Source organism: Sminthopsis crassicaudata, chromosome 4 (assembly GCF_048593235.1).
Source record: "Sminthopsis crassicaudata isolate SCR6 chromosome 4, ASM4859323v1, whole genome shotgun sequence".
Classification (NCBI taxonomy): domain Eukaryota; kingdom Metazoa; phylum Chordata; class Mammalia; order Dasyuromorphia; family Dasyuridae; genus Sminthopsis; species Sminthopsis crassicaudata.
In genome coordinates this window covers 370,232,801-370,251,050 of record NC_133620.1, presented here as the reverse complement: position 1 = coordinate 370,251,050, position 18,250 = coordinate 370,232,801, and the positions used below count along the sequence as shown (strand labels likewise).

At 35.3% G+C, this 18,250-nt stretch overlaps 1 protein-coding gene across 1 annotated transcript in view; it reads right to left on the bottom strand.

The window, feature by feature from the left end:
- AATF (apoptosis antagonizing transcription factor) overlaps window positions 1–18,250 on the bottom strand; it is a 104,280-nt gene that overhangs the window by 57,114 nt on the left and 28,916 nt on the right. The window contains exons 5-8 of the mRNA XM_074262048.1: window positions 12,680–12,794; window positions 7,068–7,269; window positions 6,140–6,304; window positions 2,696–2,779 (exon numbers count right to left, since the gene is read on the bottom strand). Of these exons, the coding sequence (XP_074118149.1) occupies window positions 2,696–2,779; window positions 6,140–6,304; window positions 7,068–7,269; window positions 12,680–12,794 (566 nt within the window). The remainder of the gene's footprint in view (window positions 1–2,695; window positions 2,780–6,139; window positions 6,305–7,067; window positions 7,270–12,679; window positions 12,795–18,250) is intronic.

The window sequence follows — 18,250 nt, the reverse complement described above, 5'->3', positions numbered from 1 at the left end:
AAAAACTTTTCTGGAATTTCTCAAAAAGACACTGTTTAAAACTGCAATAGGGGAATGTAGAAGACACTCAGTGTCACTTTCAGCTGTTAAGACATTTGCACAATGACACTCGAATGAACAAAGTATGCCTTTGAAAGCCTACAATGAAACATTAAAATTCAATGCAATTATAATCTTTCTTGAAAAAACACAAGGATTTTAAAAGTCTGGGCTTTAAGTTTGATCAAAAAAGAAGCAAGTTTCTAATGTGTATTATACACAGCATACAAGCTCTTCGTTGTTCCCATATGAAAAACAAAAATGAAACCTCACAGGCCCATTGTAATACATTGTACCGTTTCTGAATGCAATACTTAGCTCTGGCTTACTACCCTGACAAATAAAGGAAAGCACTTTATGAAACCAATTTAATTGGGAGGTGACAGAAAACATACAGCCATTTTCTTTAGCCTTATCATTGAATTGGCTTCAGCTCCAAATCTCTGGCAAATCCCACTCAACAGAAAAAATTAACCAGGTCAGCAGAACAGGTGCTACGTTGTGTCTGTCAAGGGCCTGGCATCCCCACAATTACTTGCACACAATGAAGCAGTAATCTTTACAGATCATCTCTCCCAAGAAGCATTTTGGGGAGGGGAAGCAAAGCTGAAGGGAGGAGGCAAAAGGGGAAAGGAGAGAAGGAGTAGAAGGCAAAGAGAAAAAGCAAGAAAGGAAAATGAATGTGCAGCTGCCTTGCGGCTCAGCAGATGTCGGTGTGTGATGTACGAGGCTGGGATAAGCTGTCGTAGCCTGCTGCCAAAGAGTGGTAAGTGATTAAAGCCTGCACAGTTCTAAGCACCATATTTAGAGTCTGCGGGGTTTCAAGACTTGCACCCATTCCTTGCTGTGCTGCCAGATGTTGGCAACTGGTCCTGTTCCTACTGACTGTGCACGGATGGCAGCAGTTGGTACAGCAGCAAAGCAATCTGGAATGCTTCCGGAGATGCTGTACATTAACAAGTGTCACCCATCATTCACCTTTACAGAAGGCTGAAACAACTCCAATTTGCTGCCACTTCCCTCTTGGGAAACAGCCAAGATAAAGTTGTGCCTGGCAGCCCCATTTGTTTTACTCAGGTGTTTCGACTGACTCACTGACCTCTATTAGTTTAAGTTTTAATTTAGATTAACCCCAGCACCCCAATTAACCAGCAAGGGGAAAAGCTAAAATGTGACTCGTCATAACTCTGAAATCAGAATTTATCGAAGTTAAAATTATTAGTCAAGATGAAGGGCCAATCAACTAATGCTATTTCTCTTTAAATGTCTCTTCGGGACAAAAAAAAAAAAAAAAAAATTGTCAGAGCCTAAGGATTGCCTGTGGAAGTATCTTCTCCCTAATAATTTCAGTTTGTTTTATTAAGCCCATTTAATTTATGATGCACTTTCTATCTAACAATACACACTTGAATTAATGGGGATTGGAACATTTCTGATTGTCTCTTGTGATCTCACACAATTATCCAGCATTAATATCCCAGATCATGCCATTCTGTAGACACTCCAGAATAGAATAGAGTTCCCTATTCAGCTGACAAGAAAATGTAGAGAAGGAAAGAAAAAAGAAAAAAAAAAAAAAAGAATCAGGAACTCTTAAGTGAGAACACCTGAAGCCTTACCAATCCCTCTTAGCCAGTCCCCTCACCATCGCTCTTAAGATTCATGTACAGTTACAATTTTATAAAAGAATGCTATAGAGTAAATGGAATGAGAGAGTAATGAGGACTTTTTTTCCCCTTCAGGGCAAAGATAGAAGAACCTCTTGATAGAATTGGCTTATTCTTTGAGTTCTACAATAGTCACTCACTTTTTAGGGAAAATACAAACTGTTTTAAAGCTTTTTCGGCTCACTATCTCAGAATTATAGAAGGGAAAAAACCTTGATGAAAATTTGCTTTCTCAATTCCTTGATCATCTTTTGAACTAGGAAAGGTACAACCCAAAGATAAATAGGGAAAATGCAAAAGTCTATTTAAAAAGAAATGTGGCACATCAAGAAAACCAATATTACAGTAAATAAATTTTACTTCTGTAGGGTAGCCTGAACATTAAAAATCTCTTAATACAAGTCATCAATAATATCACAGAATTGAATACAAATTTCAAAAATGAGGGTTCAAGAGGAAAAGGAGGTGAGATGTGGCCCTTTACACACCTAGAGACTATCTTTACATATTTTACTAGAATTACTACATGATTTTAGAAGATAGATGTTTTCATTTCTAATCTAATTAATGAAGGTGGGAACACAGGAGCTACTCAATAAAGACTCACTGAATTGATCAGAATAGACAATAAAAAGCAGCCAGCAAAGCTGGGATTACATTCAAAAAGAAGTTAAGATGCCAGGCCCTAATTCTTACCTCAACAACATTGTTACAATACAAAGTCAAATAACTAATAAAAAGGCACATATCACGAAGTAGCTGGCAAAGAATAATCTCCTCCCCTCAAAGATTTCAAAGTATTCTATGGGCACGATTTGTTGTATAGTAAACAAATCCTAATGGGGCAAACATACTGGTTTTGGTATTATAAAGGGGAAACTCACTAAATCATACATAGAATGTCAATCTTAAACCCAATCCAAATCAAAGCTGGTAATTTTCTCAAAAACACAACATATGCTAAAATGTAAGATTTAAAAAAAACATACCTGGTGATAAAAATCATCATCATCAAAGATCTCTTCATCCAAGTCCTTCAGATGAGCATTGGCAATAACTTCAGGCACTATTTCCTGCATCAGCAGAGGGAAGGGAAAAGAGTGTGTGTGTGTGATTTTTAAGTTTGTGTGATATACAGCTGCCTCCTCCACACCCTTTGTAAATGTTGATAGGCTGAATTTCTTGTTTTTGAAAACCATTAAAGTCCTTTGACCAATTACCCACTGAGAAATGGCTCTTGCGGACTGTTCATTCTAAATTTAGCTTAGATGACAAGACTTTTTGCAAAAATATCTGATTAAAAGATTTTTACAATTCTGAGACTTCATCAAGTAATCATCAAATTGGCAAACAGTCATCGTTGGAATGGCTTTGGGATGACAAGACACTATAAATGGAGTTTTGAACTGGTCTAAACAGTCTGGAAAAAAAAATTAAAATTCTTCAAGAATAGTGTCTAAAATGCCCTTTGATTAGGTGTTATTCGCTCACAAGGAGGTCAAATACTGAAAAGCTCCATGTTTATAGCAGTTTTCTTTAATGACCCCCCAAAAAAAATTTTTTTAGGAAAAAAAAAATGGGTACATATCAATAGGGGAGTGACTGTAAAAACTGTGGCATGTTAATTCAGATCTGTGATCTCACTAACTCTTGTGATCAAGATCACAAACCCCAGGGGCAGCTAGGTGATGCAGTGGATAGAGCACCAGCCTTGAATTCAGGAAGTTCAAATTTGGTCTCAGACACTTAACACTTTCTAGCTGTGTGACCCTGGGCAAGTCACTTAACCCCAGCCTCAGGGGGAAAAAAAAAACAACAAAAAACAAACGGAACAACTTTTGTTTTATTTTTTAAACTGGGTAAAGTAAGAAAACAAGTGCTTGTTAAATGAAAAGTAAAATAAAATGAGAAATGAAAAATTATGTGAATGAAATAGAATACTTGAGAAATGACTTTGCATCAGATCCAGGAACAATGCAGGGCCTCCAAAACAAGATCTATAACCATAAAGACATTCGGGAAAATACGCAGGAAAAAAAAAAAAGTGGATGAAAAATGCCTAGATATGGAGGTAGGTAATCTCTAGAGTTCACCAATTAGTACATATTTATCTTGAACAAAGGTTACATTGAATCCAGAAATGAACAGGCAATTGGGATGTATTGCCTTTGGGAAAACACAAAGTTCTTTTAATGATTTCCAAAAACTTCTCTTTGAAACAAGGACCCAGCTTTTTAAAATCAGTATTTTTCCTGTGTTGCTATGTGGTTCTGAGTCATAGAGCATGATACTTTCCAAAAAATATTATCATCCACAGGACAATGGTTAAATGAGGGGTGTTTGTGAGTAGAAGGCAACATATGCCAAACAAGAAATTACAAACTGGAGGACAAGATGTCATTAAGATATTAACAATAAAGAAGATAGTTTGATTTTATGATGAGCATGAGTTCTCTCACAAAACTTGATTTCAAGAGAAATCAAGGCAGGTCCTTAGCATATTGAATAGACTTCCATGCCAAACTTCTGGATATATGAGTCACAGAAAGGAAGGCATGAATAGAGGGAATACCCTCACTGATTAAGATTACAAATCTGACAGAGTGAAAGCAAGGAATACAGAGTAACTTGGGAAGACTTGTGTGAACTGATGCTGACCACAATACTATAAAGGGAAACTTATTAGAATTCAGATTAATACAATCTTAATTCTAGAGAGCTAATAACAAAACATATTTCTATCACCATCATCATTAGTGATGCCTTAAAATTTGCAAATTATTTTACATTTTTTTCATTCGCTCCTTGATAGAGAACCAATTGATGATATCCATCATATATAGATGGATATAGAACATAGCATAAGATATCAGACATGCTGATGTGTCTATTTTGCTACATTTGGGGGAGGGAGGGGCACAGAAAGGACATAGTTATTGATAAATGACATATATTATAGACGCATATCTATATAATAGAATAACATTTTCTAAAAAGGAAGTGGGGGGGGAAATTATGGCACATGAATGTAATAGAATATTACCGTGCTGTTAAAAAACAATAATATGATGAATACAAAGAAACAAGGAAAGATGTCTATGAAATGATTCAGGGTGAAATAAGCTAAGCCAAAGAATATTATATAGAGTGCCAATAACTATGTAAATGAAAAGAACAACCATCCATTAAAAAAAAATCAAAAATAAATGTTGTAAAATGATGATAAGCAAACATAGTTTCAAAAGATATAAAATACTACCTCCTTCTCTACTCCCATCTTCTTTGCAGAGCTGGGAGGTTTATGGATGTAGAATAAAATTGCAGTATTTTCAGGATTTTTTTTTTTAATATTAATTTTTTTTTTTCTGTTAAAAAACTCTGTTACATGGGATGGCTCTCCAGGAAAGGGGCAAGGATAAAGATAATAGAAGAAATTAAAATAATGTACAGCAAAATAAATCAATAAAAAATTATTTTAAAGATGTACTAGAGAGAGACATGCTATAATGAATTTAATAAAGTAGACTGGGTACTTTGTATCTATGAAATCACTCCTAAACACAATGAAAGCATTTTATTAAGATAATCTACAACCCCAAATTTTCTTTTTCTCTCTCTCACACACTGTCTTTTAAAATGTAAATTCACAAGGGCGTTGATATCTAGCACTTTGATTTGCACAATGGACGTGATAAAAAATATTTAATGATCTTATATAACTTCAGCCTGTTTTCTCTAGGAGTACTTCCCAAACAGCTTTTTTGCTTGTAATGGTTCAAGGCAAATACTTAGTGGCTCACAAAACACACCACTCTTTACTTTCTAAAATCTCTGAACTTAAGTAATTGAGTCACTATCCTCTCTACAATTTCCTTTCACTCTTTTCCCTTTCTGTATCTATTTCCCCCTTGTTTCCATCTTTACATCCAAACTTCCAATGTTTTAAATGGTGGCAGCACAGTCCAAGGTATAGAATTTAAGTATTTTACTGCTTCACAAGAGAGTGTGATTTGGAAAACAGTTTTAAACTGATTACAAGTTTGGGAAAGCCTTTAAGACACAGCCAACAATTTTGATCAGTCCCAAATTAGAAATTTCTATAAAAGTGTTTTTATAGGATCAATCAAAACCCTAGGCTCCTATTGCATCAAATCTATTTCTTCAGCTTCAAATCAAACTCAAAACAAAGAGTCATACTGCATATGAGATTTTAAGGCTCCCATATTTCAGATGACTTATTTTAAAAAGAACTTTTCCATTCTCTATACGCTTCTCTTTCTAAAATGTCTGTTCTGTTGGTTTTCTACTCTATACCTTTTTAAAAAGCTGACTTCCTATGGATAATGACATCCACAAGAACTCGCCCAGCTTTTCAGTTAATTAACCACACAGATATTGTTCTTCATAAGCCACTGCCATCACAGAACCCTTACCGGCTGCCCTGGCAAATTCTCGGGAATGGGTTGAGCTACTGGCTCAGCTCTGCCAAGTACACGGTACACGGAACGCTTGGTCTGTGTCCTTCGGAGTAATCTTTCTTTGTCCATCAGAATATGGTCAATCTGAGTCAAGATTGAGCGCTCAAAGGCACCAAAACCCTGTAAGCAAACAACATTAACCCATGTCAGATAATGCAGAAGTTTAAGAGTGAACGCAGCAGCATCAGCTTCTCTATCTTTTTCCATTATAGCAGGGAGAGGAGCAGCTGTGCTTATTGTTTAGAACTACAGCTGTGGGTAGCTGGACCTTTCAAAATTAACCTCAAACACCCAAAGCTCTTTAGTGGACTGACCAACACCCTCTCTTAGACAGACAATAACAAAGAACTAAATCATTTCTATAGTATTTTTCATTTTCAACAAATTTGATTTCTAGAGAACTAGTACTTCTTAGGAAAAAAAAAAAACAACAAAAAAAACCTTGTGTCAGTAGTGGTTATTATTATTATTATTATTATTTTTTAATGAGGCTGGGGTTAAGTGACTTGCCCAGGGTCACACAGCTAGGAAGTGTTACGTGTCTGAGACCAGATTTGAACTTGGGTCCTCCTGAATTCAGGGCTGGTGCTCTATCCACTGTGCCACCTAGCTGCCCCAATGGCCTAGATCTAAAGTGACAAGATCTAAAGAAGGGAGGAGAAAGAGAGGGCTTGTGAGGACCATGAAACTAACCCAACATCCTGTGTCTGCAAGGAAGGCAAGTAGAGGAATTCTTGATTACTATCATAATGTGATTTTTTTTCCCCCATCAAAGATAGCCAAAATCCCAGTTTCTTAAAACCAATCCTGTCCTACCCTAAGGGAGCGTGTCCCCAGGCATGTGCACACACAAGCTACTCCAACCCCCAACATACATACTTGCCTTCCCCAGCTTGCCTGAAGCCAATCTGGTTTTGTCATGCCATTTCTGCAGTGTACGGTTCCTGTAGGCTGTGAAATCAGCAAAGCGCTTTGCCATGAAGTTGGGATAATCCTCCATCTCCAGCTTCCTCTTGGGAGGGCCTCTCTTTTGCTGGTACTCCCCTACCATGGCTTCTTCTTCTTCACTAGGGATTTCTTCCTCACTGGGAAAAACAAGGAGATTGTTGAGAGAAATCATTTAGTAAAAATAAAGGGCTTATTTATGTGAAATCAGGGGAGAGCCCCAGAGAAGTAAGAACTAGAGCCCAATACCCTACCAGCTTAGCCAACCTTTTACATAGAATCCAGCTTCTTAAACTGTGATTTAAGACCCCATAAGTGACTCTTGTAATTGAATATGGAAGTCAGAAAATTATTATTATCTTTAAATGTCTGGTTTGTATACCTATTTTATATATTCACATACTCAGAGTTGTGTAAAGAATCGCAAGTGGAAAAAGTTTCAGAAGCTATGGGATACAAGTAGCAAAAAACAGGTGAAGATTTTCTGATAGGTGGATAGTTAAGAAATACTGTGATGGGGAAAAGGATATGGGGCTAGGAGCACCTCATACTTGTAGGACATCTACAGAGAAAGCCAAGTAAACTATGACTTGGAATGTTAGTGGATCACAAGCTCAATTTGAGCCAGAAACAATGTCATAGCCAAAAACCCTAATATCATGCTAGACTTCATTAAGAAAAACTAAATTATTTAACAAGTCCATGAAAAATGTTCCAAATAATAAGGGTAATGCAAATGATAAAAATCCTGAGGTTTCATCTCACATTCAGAAAACTGGCAAAGATGACTAAAGATGGGAATGGGCAGCATTGCAGGGGTTGAGGAAATACTAGCACACTAATTTATTGTTGGTAGAGCTATAAATTGGTACAATCAATTTGGAAATAAAGTGACCAAAATGTCCATATCCCTTTTAAGTCTCAAAGATTCCACAGTTAAACTATACCTTGGTGAGAGTCACTGATAAAAAAAAGAGTAATGGAGGAGACTCACTGATTTAATAAAAAGCAAACAAAATAAAAAACACATTAAAATATTTATAGGAACACTTTTTTTGCCCCAAGACATGTTTCAATAATTCTTTGGAGAGATGTCCATCGTGGTAGGAACACTGTATATATTTCTCCCTTTTTTAGATGTGCTGATTGGTTTTGATGATCGCCTTCCTCCTCCCTTTCCTCCTCTTTTCTTTTTTTAAATTTTGTTATATAGGGACGGCTGTCTCTCTGGAAAGGTGAGACTTAAATATAGAAGGTGGCTTTTAATCTAAGACAAGGCTGATGTGTCCTATTTTGCTTAACTATTTCTCACATTTTAGGGTGAACACAACTGAAAGAAATGAAGATATATCCCTTGAAGAAGAATTGAGATGGAGCACTGTGTGGGTAGATCTGAAATACATCTGAAAGATGGCTAAGTGGATAAGGGCCTCAGAAGGTATGTTTAAATTTAATATAAAATTTAATATAAAAAGGAAAAACTATTACATTTTTCTAACTTCTACTACACAATAACAAATTCTGAAAATTGGAATGGACTTTTGCCTAAAAAGTTTTTGCTACCATAAAAAGCTAAGATGATTGCTGATCGAATTCAAGTCATTCTCTATTGGTCAAAGGATATGAACAGACAATTTTCAGTTGAAGAAATTGAAACTATTTCTAGTCATATGAAAGAGTGTTCCAAATCACTATTGATCAGAGAAATGCAAATTAAGACAACTCTGAAATACCACAACACACCTCTCAGATTGGCTAAGATGACAGGAAAAGATAATGATGAATGTTGGAGGGAATGTGGGAAAACTGGGACACCAATACATTGTTGGTGGAATTGTGAACAAATCCAACCATTCTGGAGAGCAAGTTGGAACTATGCTCAAAAAGTTAGCAAACTGTGCATAACCTTTGATCCATCAGTGTTACTACTGGGTTTATATCCCAAAGAAATATTAAAGGGAAAGGGACCCACATGTGCAAAAAGTTTGTGGCAGCCCTTTTTGTAGTTTCAAGAAACTTGAAATTGAATGGGTGCCCATCAATTGGAGAATGGCTGAATAAATTATACATGCTATGGAATACTATTGTTCTGTAAGAAACGACCAGCAGGATGATTTCAGAGAGGCCTGGAGAGATCCACATGAACTGATGCTAAATAAAATGAGAAGCACCAGGAGATCATTGTACACATCAACAAGATTATGCAATGATCAATTCTGATGGACATGGCTCTCTTCAACAATGAGATAATTCAGACCAGTTCCAATTGTTCAGTGATGAAGAGAGCCATCTATACCCAGAGAGAGAACCGTGGCAAGTCAGTGTGGACCACAACATTGCATTTTCATTTTTTTCATTGCTGCTTGCCTGCATTTTCTTCTCCTTTTCCTTAATCTTTCTCGTGCAGCACAAGCTAATGAACTGAGTGCAGATTGAAGCATGATATTTTCCCACTTTATAATTGTATAAATATATATGCATATATTGGATTGAACATATATTTCTAACATGTTTAACATGTATTGGACTACTTGCCATCTAGCAGAGGGCGTGGGGGAAAGGAGGGAAAATTGGAATACAATGTTTTGCAAGAGCTACATGTTAAAGAATTGTCCGTGCATATGGTCACATATTAGAGATACCAGAGGGAAACAACTTTTTGATGAGATCTAGTTAAACTAGACAAGCTTAAGAAGGCTGGTTTTAAACAGTGAGTATCTAAAATTAAAAATCCAACATGCTTTAGCTTGGCAGTCAAAGTCCTCCACAATCAGACATCATCTAGACTTCTCAGGCTCATCTCAGGGCAAAGACATGCTTGAGGGTCATGGAGTTAAACAATCCCCTGAGCATGCAGACACTTTCCTGCTACAGGCCTCAAAGACTGCTCTTTCCTATGTCTAGCCTCCATCTTACCCTTTCAGTTCTAGAACTCCCATTTTGGAGTCCAAGTTGCTTTAAATAATGGGTGCCTTACAGGACCCACTATCTCTAGTTACCTCAAACATGCTCCATATAACCTCTTATTGGCAACTCTCTTACTTGAAGTTTAATTTGTAAACAAATTCTCCCTCCATTCTCAGCTTTGGAACCTGATTCTTTTTTGCTTTTTTATTTGTATTCCCAGTGCTTAATATAGTATTTGGAATACTGTACATATTTAATAAATGTTTTTTCATTCATTCATTCTATTGAATTTCTATCCTTCCTTTATAGCTTAACTCAAAAACTATTCCATTAATGAAAAGTCTTCTTTGATCTCCCACAGTGAGTGCCTACCAAACTCATTCTGCTAATTAAAAGTATTCCCAAAGAGTTACATGAACTGATACAAAGTGAAATTAGCAAAACCAGCAGAACACTGTACATAGTTACAGTCATATTTTAAGACGATTAACTGCAAAAGACTTAGCTATTCTGAGCAATGATGATTCATGACAATTCCAAAGAAGTCATGATGAAAAATATTATCCATCTTCAGAGAGCTAATGAATTGAGTGCAGATTGAAGCATAATATTTTTTCACTTTATTTTTCATACTTTTCTTTTGAGGAGAGGTTAACAGCTATTATGGAAATGTTTTACATATTCACATAAATATGGGTATCATTTTGCTTGTCTTTTCTTTTCTTTTTTTTTTTTTAATTTTATAATTATAACATTTTTTTTGACAGTACATATGCATGGGTAATTTTTTACAACATTATCCCTTGCACTTACTTCTATTCAGATTTTTTTCCCTTCCTCCCCCAACCCCCTCCCCCGATGGCAAGCAGTCTTATATATGTTAAATATATTACAGTATATTCTAGATACAATATATGTGTGTAGAACCGAATTTTTTGTTGCACAGGAAGAATTGGATTCAGAAGGTAAAAATAACAGTTTACATTCATTTCCCAGTGTTCCTTTTCTGGATGTAGCTGGTTCTGTCCATCATTAATCAATTGGAATTGGATTAGCTCTTCTCTATGTTGAAGATATCCACTTCCATCAGCATACATCCTCATACAGTATCATTGTTGAAGTGTATAATGATCCCCTAGTTCTATTCATTTCACTCAGCATCAGTTGATGTAAGTCTCTCCAAGCCTCTCTGTATTCCTCCAGTTGGTCATTTCTTATAGAACAATAATATTCCATAACATTCATATACCATAGTTTACCCAACCATTCTCCAATTGATGGACATCCATTCATCTTACAGCTTCTAGCCACTATGAAAAGGGCTGCCACAAACATTTTGGCACATACAGGTCCCTTTCCCTTCTTTAGTAGTTCCTTGGGGTATAAGCCCAGTAGTAGTATGGCTGGGTCAAAGGGTATGCTCAGTTTGATAACTTTTTGGACATAATTCCAGATTGCTCTCCAGAATGGTTGGATTCTTTCACAACTCCACCAACAATGCATCAGTGTCCCAGTTTTCCCACATTCCCTCCAACATTCATCGTTTTTTGTTCCTGTCATCTTAGCCAATCTGACAGGTGTGTAATGATATGTCAGAGTTGTCTTAATTTGCATTTCTCTGATCAATAGTGATTTGGAACACTCTTTCATATGAGTGGAAATAGTTTTAATTTCATCATCTGAAAATTGTCTGTTCATATCCTTTGACCATTTATCAATTGGAGAATGGCTTGATTTCTTATAAATTAAAGTCAATTCTCTGTATATTTGAGATGAGGCCTTTATCAGAACCTTTAACTGTAAAAATGTTTTCCCAATTTGTTACTTCCCTTCTAATCTTGTTTGCATTAGTTTTGTTTGTGCAGAAACTTTTTAATTTGGTGTAATCAAAATGTTCTATTTTGTGATCAATAATGGTCTCTAGTTCTCCCTTGGACACAAACTCCTTCCTCCTCCACAAGTCTGAGAGGTAAACCATCCCATGTTCCTCCAATTTATTTATGATTTCATTCTTTATGCCTAAATCTTGGACCCATTTTGATCGTATCTTAGTATGTGGTGTTAAATGTGGGTCCATGCCTAGTTTCTGCCATACTAATTTCCAGTTTTCCCAGCAGTTTTTGTCAAATAATGAATTCTTATCCCAAAATTTGGGATCTTTGGGTTTGTCAAAGATTAGATTGCTATTTTTATTCACTATCTTGCCCTGTGAACCTAACCTATGCCACTGATCAACTAGTCTATTTCTTATTTGCTTGTCTTTTCAATAGGTAAGGGAGAAGCTAGAGGTAAAAAATTTGGAGCTAAAAAAATTTATTTTTCTAGATATTGTCTATTTTTTGTTTTGACAATCCAGAGGCATGCTTTCCTCCAACCATAAGTTGTGGATTACTAACTCTGTGAAAGAAGGGATCTTTCTACTTCCTCCATGTCTAACTCAGGGCTCTGTACAGAATATGTGCTGACTAATCCTGCAAGGCCTGACATCTATGCAGGCAAATGTTTATTCAATGCCATGAACATAAGGTTCTCTCAATATGGAAGGATCAAAGTTTCTTGTTGACAAATAATAAAACAATTCTAGGAAAGAAAGGAGGAGCAGGATGCCCCCCCACCTCCCACCCAAATCCATTCCCACTTTACCTTTCCTCTTTAGGTTTTGTTCCATCTATGAGGTGTCTTGTGTCTGGATACTGGTAAAGCAGTTCTTCCTGAAGATCTACCAATGACCTAACCAATGCTTTAAGTGCCTTATGGCCTAGAAAACAGAGAATACAATTATGACAATTGTTGATCATTTTCCAATTATATAAGACAGCTCCAGCACTAAGGAAAATGGGGAATTATTCTCTATTTTATAACCACATAACTGGAAAGTCAAACAGTCTATGTTGAACATTAGCAAATCTCTGACACTTCACTTCTCCCTGTTTTACCACTGACTAGTTATATGATCTTGGAAAAGTCATTTTGCTTCTCTTAATCCTTGATTAGCTTAACTCTAAAGGGAAGCTACTGCAATTTGCAAAAGCACTTATGAAGTCTAATAGGGATATATTTTGTAATAAAAAAATCAATATATAAGCTAGTATTACCAGAATTAACTATTTAATCCTTTAATCTTTGTTTCTGAAGCATCACTGGTGATTTACCACTTACTTTTTTAATAGTTTTCCTCTACCAATGGTTTTGACAACTCCCTTGTTCCAAAACACTTTCTAACTTAGCCTTTTTCTCCTACTCACTTCCTTATAATATCCTAGGCTTCTCTGTCCTTATTTTTCTCTCTGTAGACTTTTTCCTTTGAGAATCTTACCTAGTTTTAGTTTTAATCATCATTCTTTCATTCCACTTTCAATTAATCATTGAATAATTTATTGAAATTCATAAAAGATAAAAGTTAGCAGCCAGAACCTGAATTTTGAATTATTTTTGCAGGGGCAAAGACTCTGGGTTGATTTATCCTATCATGTGATTCCCCACTCTTATAACACTTTTACATAGTTAATGCTTCAAGTTTTACAAAGGATTTTTCTCATTACCACCCTATGAAATGAATTATTAACTCCATAGATGAAGAAAATGAGTTGAAGTGACTTTTCCATAGTCGCACAACTAATGAGTGTTATCATTTGAGATTAGGTTCCTGCTTCTACCAGGTCCAACTCTCTGGTTATTACATTGTGCTATTACCTATCAACAAACTGCAGTTATGAGGCAATTAGTTAATTAAGCCTAGGGGCAAATCTTAGCTTTTGGGTCAAGAACTTATTATTATTATTGGTCAGAATCTATTAGGAAACCAGAAAATAGACAGGTAGATAGTAAGCTCCTAATAAGTACATGAAGGGTGAAATCACAAATTAGAACAGCATGGAAAAAATTACTAGTCATAAGACTAAACAAAAGATAGAAAGGCTCACAAAAGATAAAATGAACAATCTGATTACATTAAAAAGTTCTTGCACAAAAACAAGGCAGCTAAAATCAGAAGCAAAATGAAGAAACTGAATAAAACCTTTACAGCAAGTTTTTCACTAACCATTCTCAATGATTTCTAAGATATATCTCTAGACATTACTCTCAAATATGTAAGAATAAGGTCTATGCTCCAATTAATTGTTGAAGAATATAACAATTTTTACAAAAAGAAATCCAAGTTAACAATATCCATGTAAAAAATGTTCTAGTCACTAGTAAGGAAATGTAAAATAAAACTCTGAGATACCACTTCATACCTAGTAGATCAACAAAGTTGGCAAAAGAAAAAAAAAAAGAAAGAAAGAAAAAAAAAAAAAGAAAAATGACAAATACTGGAAGGGCTATGAGAAAACAGGTACTTTAAAGCACTACTATGAACTAGTCTAGCTACTCTGGAAAACAACTTGGAACTGTGCCCAAAAAATTATTAAACTATGCATACTCTTTGATTCAATGATACCACTAAGTTTATATCCCAAAAATGTCAAGGAAAAGAGGAAAAGGGCACATATATTTAAAAAATATTTTTAACAGCAATTTTTGTAGTGGCAAAAAACTGAAAACTCAGGGAATGCCTATCAAATAGCTGAATATGATAGAATGCCATTGTGCTGTAAGAAAAGATGAAGGGGATGGTTTTAGAGTAAATCGAGAAGACACCTATGAACTGATACAGAACCAAGAAAGCAATTTATGCAACGGCAACAAAATTATAAAAGAAATAACTTCAAAAGACTTAAGAACTCTGAACAACATAGTGGAACCTATCACAATTCCAGAGGATTCATGATAAAACATGCTACCCACCTTCAGATAAAGTGGTGAAAGACTCAGAGTACAGACTAAAGCATAGGAGTTTTTTGGTTATAGCTAATGCTGGAATTTGTTTTGCTTGTCCATGCACACTTGTAACAGATTTTGGTTTTTTTGCATTCTCAATAGATGGAGAAGTATGTGGGAAGAAAGAATTCAAAACAAAACAAGTTTTTTTTTTTTTTTTTTTTTTTTTTTAAAGAGTACTAGCAAGGGGCAGCTAGGTGGCGCAGTGGATAGAGCACCAGCCTTGAATTCAGGAGGACCCGAGTTCAAACCTGGTCTCAGACACTTAACACTTCCTAGCTGTGTGACCCTGGGCAAGTCACTTAACCCCAGCCTAAAAAATAATAATAATAATAAATAAATAAAAAAATAAAGAGTACTGGCAGAGTCTGCGGCTAAAGACAGAAAGAGCTAAGGAATCTGAGCATAGAACAAACAAAGACTGCTGAATTTGGAGCTTAACGATCTGGATTCTGATCTTACCTCTGCTGCTTATTCCCAGTGTGACTTCAACTCTTTGGGTATTAATTCTCCATCTATAAAAAGGCCCTTGGAAGTCATCTAGTTCAACTCCTGTTATTCCTCTCTTTCAAGCTTCTGACCTGCCCATTTGTCCATATCAGTTGGTATACCCTCATTCTTTCCCATACCAGCCTAGCAGAAACAACCCTTTATTCTCAATGCACTCCTTTCTTCTATCTAAGAGATGAAATTTTTACTTCAAAAATATATATAAACTTAGTGAATTTCACTTCTAGGCTTACATCTAGTAAGCTCTGTATCCAAAAATGTTTAAAGAAGCTTTTTTGTTGTTACAATGTACTAAAAATAAAAAGAATATCTACCAATTGGGCAATGATTAAATAAATTATGATAGACAAATGTCATGAAATTTTTTGAGTTGTGAGAAATTGCTAAAAGGACAGTTTCCAAGAAGCTTGGGAAGACTTGAGTGAACTGATGCAGATTTTTTTTTTAATGGTAGCAACTAAAATTTTTTTTATTAATTTTATAATTATAATTTTTTGACAGTACATATGCATGAGTAATTTTTTTTTTACAACATTATCCCCTGTATTCATTTTTCCAAATTTTCCCCTCCCTCCCTCTGCTACCTCCTCTAGATGACAGGCAATCCCATATATATTAAATGTGTTACAGTATAACCTAGATATAATAAATGTGTGTAAATCCAATTTTCTTGTTGCACAGTAAGAATTGGATTCCGAAGGCATTAAGTAACCTGGGTAGAAAGACAATAGTGCTAACAATTTATATTCACTTCCCGGTGTTCCTTCTCAGGGTGTAGCTGTTTCTGTCCATCATTGATCAACTGGAAGTGAATTGGATCTTCTTCATGTTGAAGATATCCACTTCAATCAGAACGATGCAGATTTAAGCAAACAAAAGCAGGAGATTTTTTTTTACCAATAACAAAAAAATTGTAGGGAGGAAAAAACACTTTGAAAGTTTTAAGAACTTTGCTAACATAATGACTCATAATGACTAGAGAGGAGTGCTATGGAAACCTGCTACCTACTTACTAAAATACAAGTCATATAAAAGACACTTCAGATATAGACTGAAACAAATAAATTGTAGATATGGAAAATGTAAATCTGGAAAGGGGGAAGGGGTCCTACTCTGTGCCAACCAAAAAGATTTGTTTTCTTTCTTTGTTGAGGGGAAAATATTTGGATAGAGAGGAATGCTGTAATAATACTGCCAAAAAAAGAAAAGAAGGACTCACGGAAGTATATTTTTAAACACAAGAAAATATGAAGAAGGAAGGTCAGAAAGAAACTAACAAGCAGAAGAGTTTTCTAGTAATATGCTGAATTTATAATATATGTATATATTTTAAAGTATGCTGTACATAAGAGATTCTCAATTCTACAAATAATTTTTTTCTTCTACTTTGTACATGAAAATGTTCTTTTTTAGTTATTTGTTAAATCCAGAATAAAAAAATTTAACCAAAAAAAATTTTTTAAATGCATCTAGGCTCTCTCTCATGTACTCTAAAAAGTACCTTTCCAGACTGAACAGAAGAAAATAACATTTCACTAAAATCAATCACTCACTCAACATTTATTAATTAAGTACTTACATTTTTATTAAGCATTTATCATGTCCCTTGTATAATACTAGTTACTGGAGATACAAATACAGAGGATGAAACAATTCCTCCTTTGGAAAAGTATATATTCTAATGGGAAGAAATAAAAGTACATATATAAATATACTTAGAATAAATAAAAGTTAATAAATATAAAGTAGATTGAGAGGAAAGGCAATATTAGCAGCTAATGGGAGATCAGAAAAGGCTTCATATAAAAGGTGGTGCCTGAATTCCATCTTAAATGAAGAAATGGACTTCTAAGAGGTCAAGGTGAGTAGGAAGTGAATGACAATAGACAGTACAAAGGCAGAGAGAAGTGGAATCACATGTAAGGAAAAGATAAAGGTCAGGTTCATTAGATCAGAGTATAAGAAGGGAAGTAATGTACAATGAAACTAGGTTTGAAGGAATCAGATTATGAAGTGAAACCAACAAGTTTATATTTTATCCTAAAATCAACAATGAACCACAAGAGTTAAACAGAGTAAGATAATCAAATCTTCATTTAAGGAAAATCATGTTAGCAATTATGTGTAGGATGAACCAGAGTGGAAAAAGACAAGGAGGTTAACTGGGAGGCTATCATAATAATCCAGATGAGACATGATGACAACCTGATCTATAGTGATAGAAAAATAAGCAAAGAGTCAAGACGTAAGGTAGAAATGGCAAGATCTGGCGACCACAGAGCCCAGGATAATGTCAAGGTTACAACTCTGGGGTACAGAAAGGATGATATCTTCCAGAAAAATAAGAACATTTGGGGGAAAAAGGTTTAAAAGAAAAACTTAATAAATTCTGTTTTGGACATGTTAAGTTGGAGATGTCTCCAGGATTTTTATCACCTGGTTACTCTTGTTGCAATAAGAACAAGTCATTTGTATGCAGTTAATGTTTTAAGTTTTACAAAGTGCTTTTCTCACAACAATCCTATGAGACAGTTAGGTAGCATTGGCAGTCCTATTTTATAGATAGGAAACTCAGATTCAGAATGACTTGTCCATGTTCACTTGAAAATGATAACTCTGCAGAGAGAGCTCAATCAAGTTGACATGGATTCAAGTCCAACTTCTAATACACACATTGGGTAAATATAAACTTGTTGGTTTCACTTCATAATCTGATTCCTTCAAACCTAGTTTCATTGTCCATTACTTCCCTTCTTATACTCTGATCTAATGATCCTGACCTTTATCTTTTCCTTACATATGACTCCACTTCTCTCTGCCTTTGTCAGAGCCCCTGACAACTCTCTAAGACTGTAATTTGTACTGCCAATGTATACAGGTAGA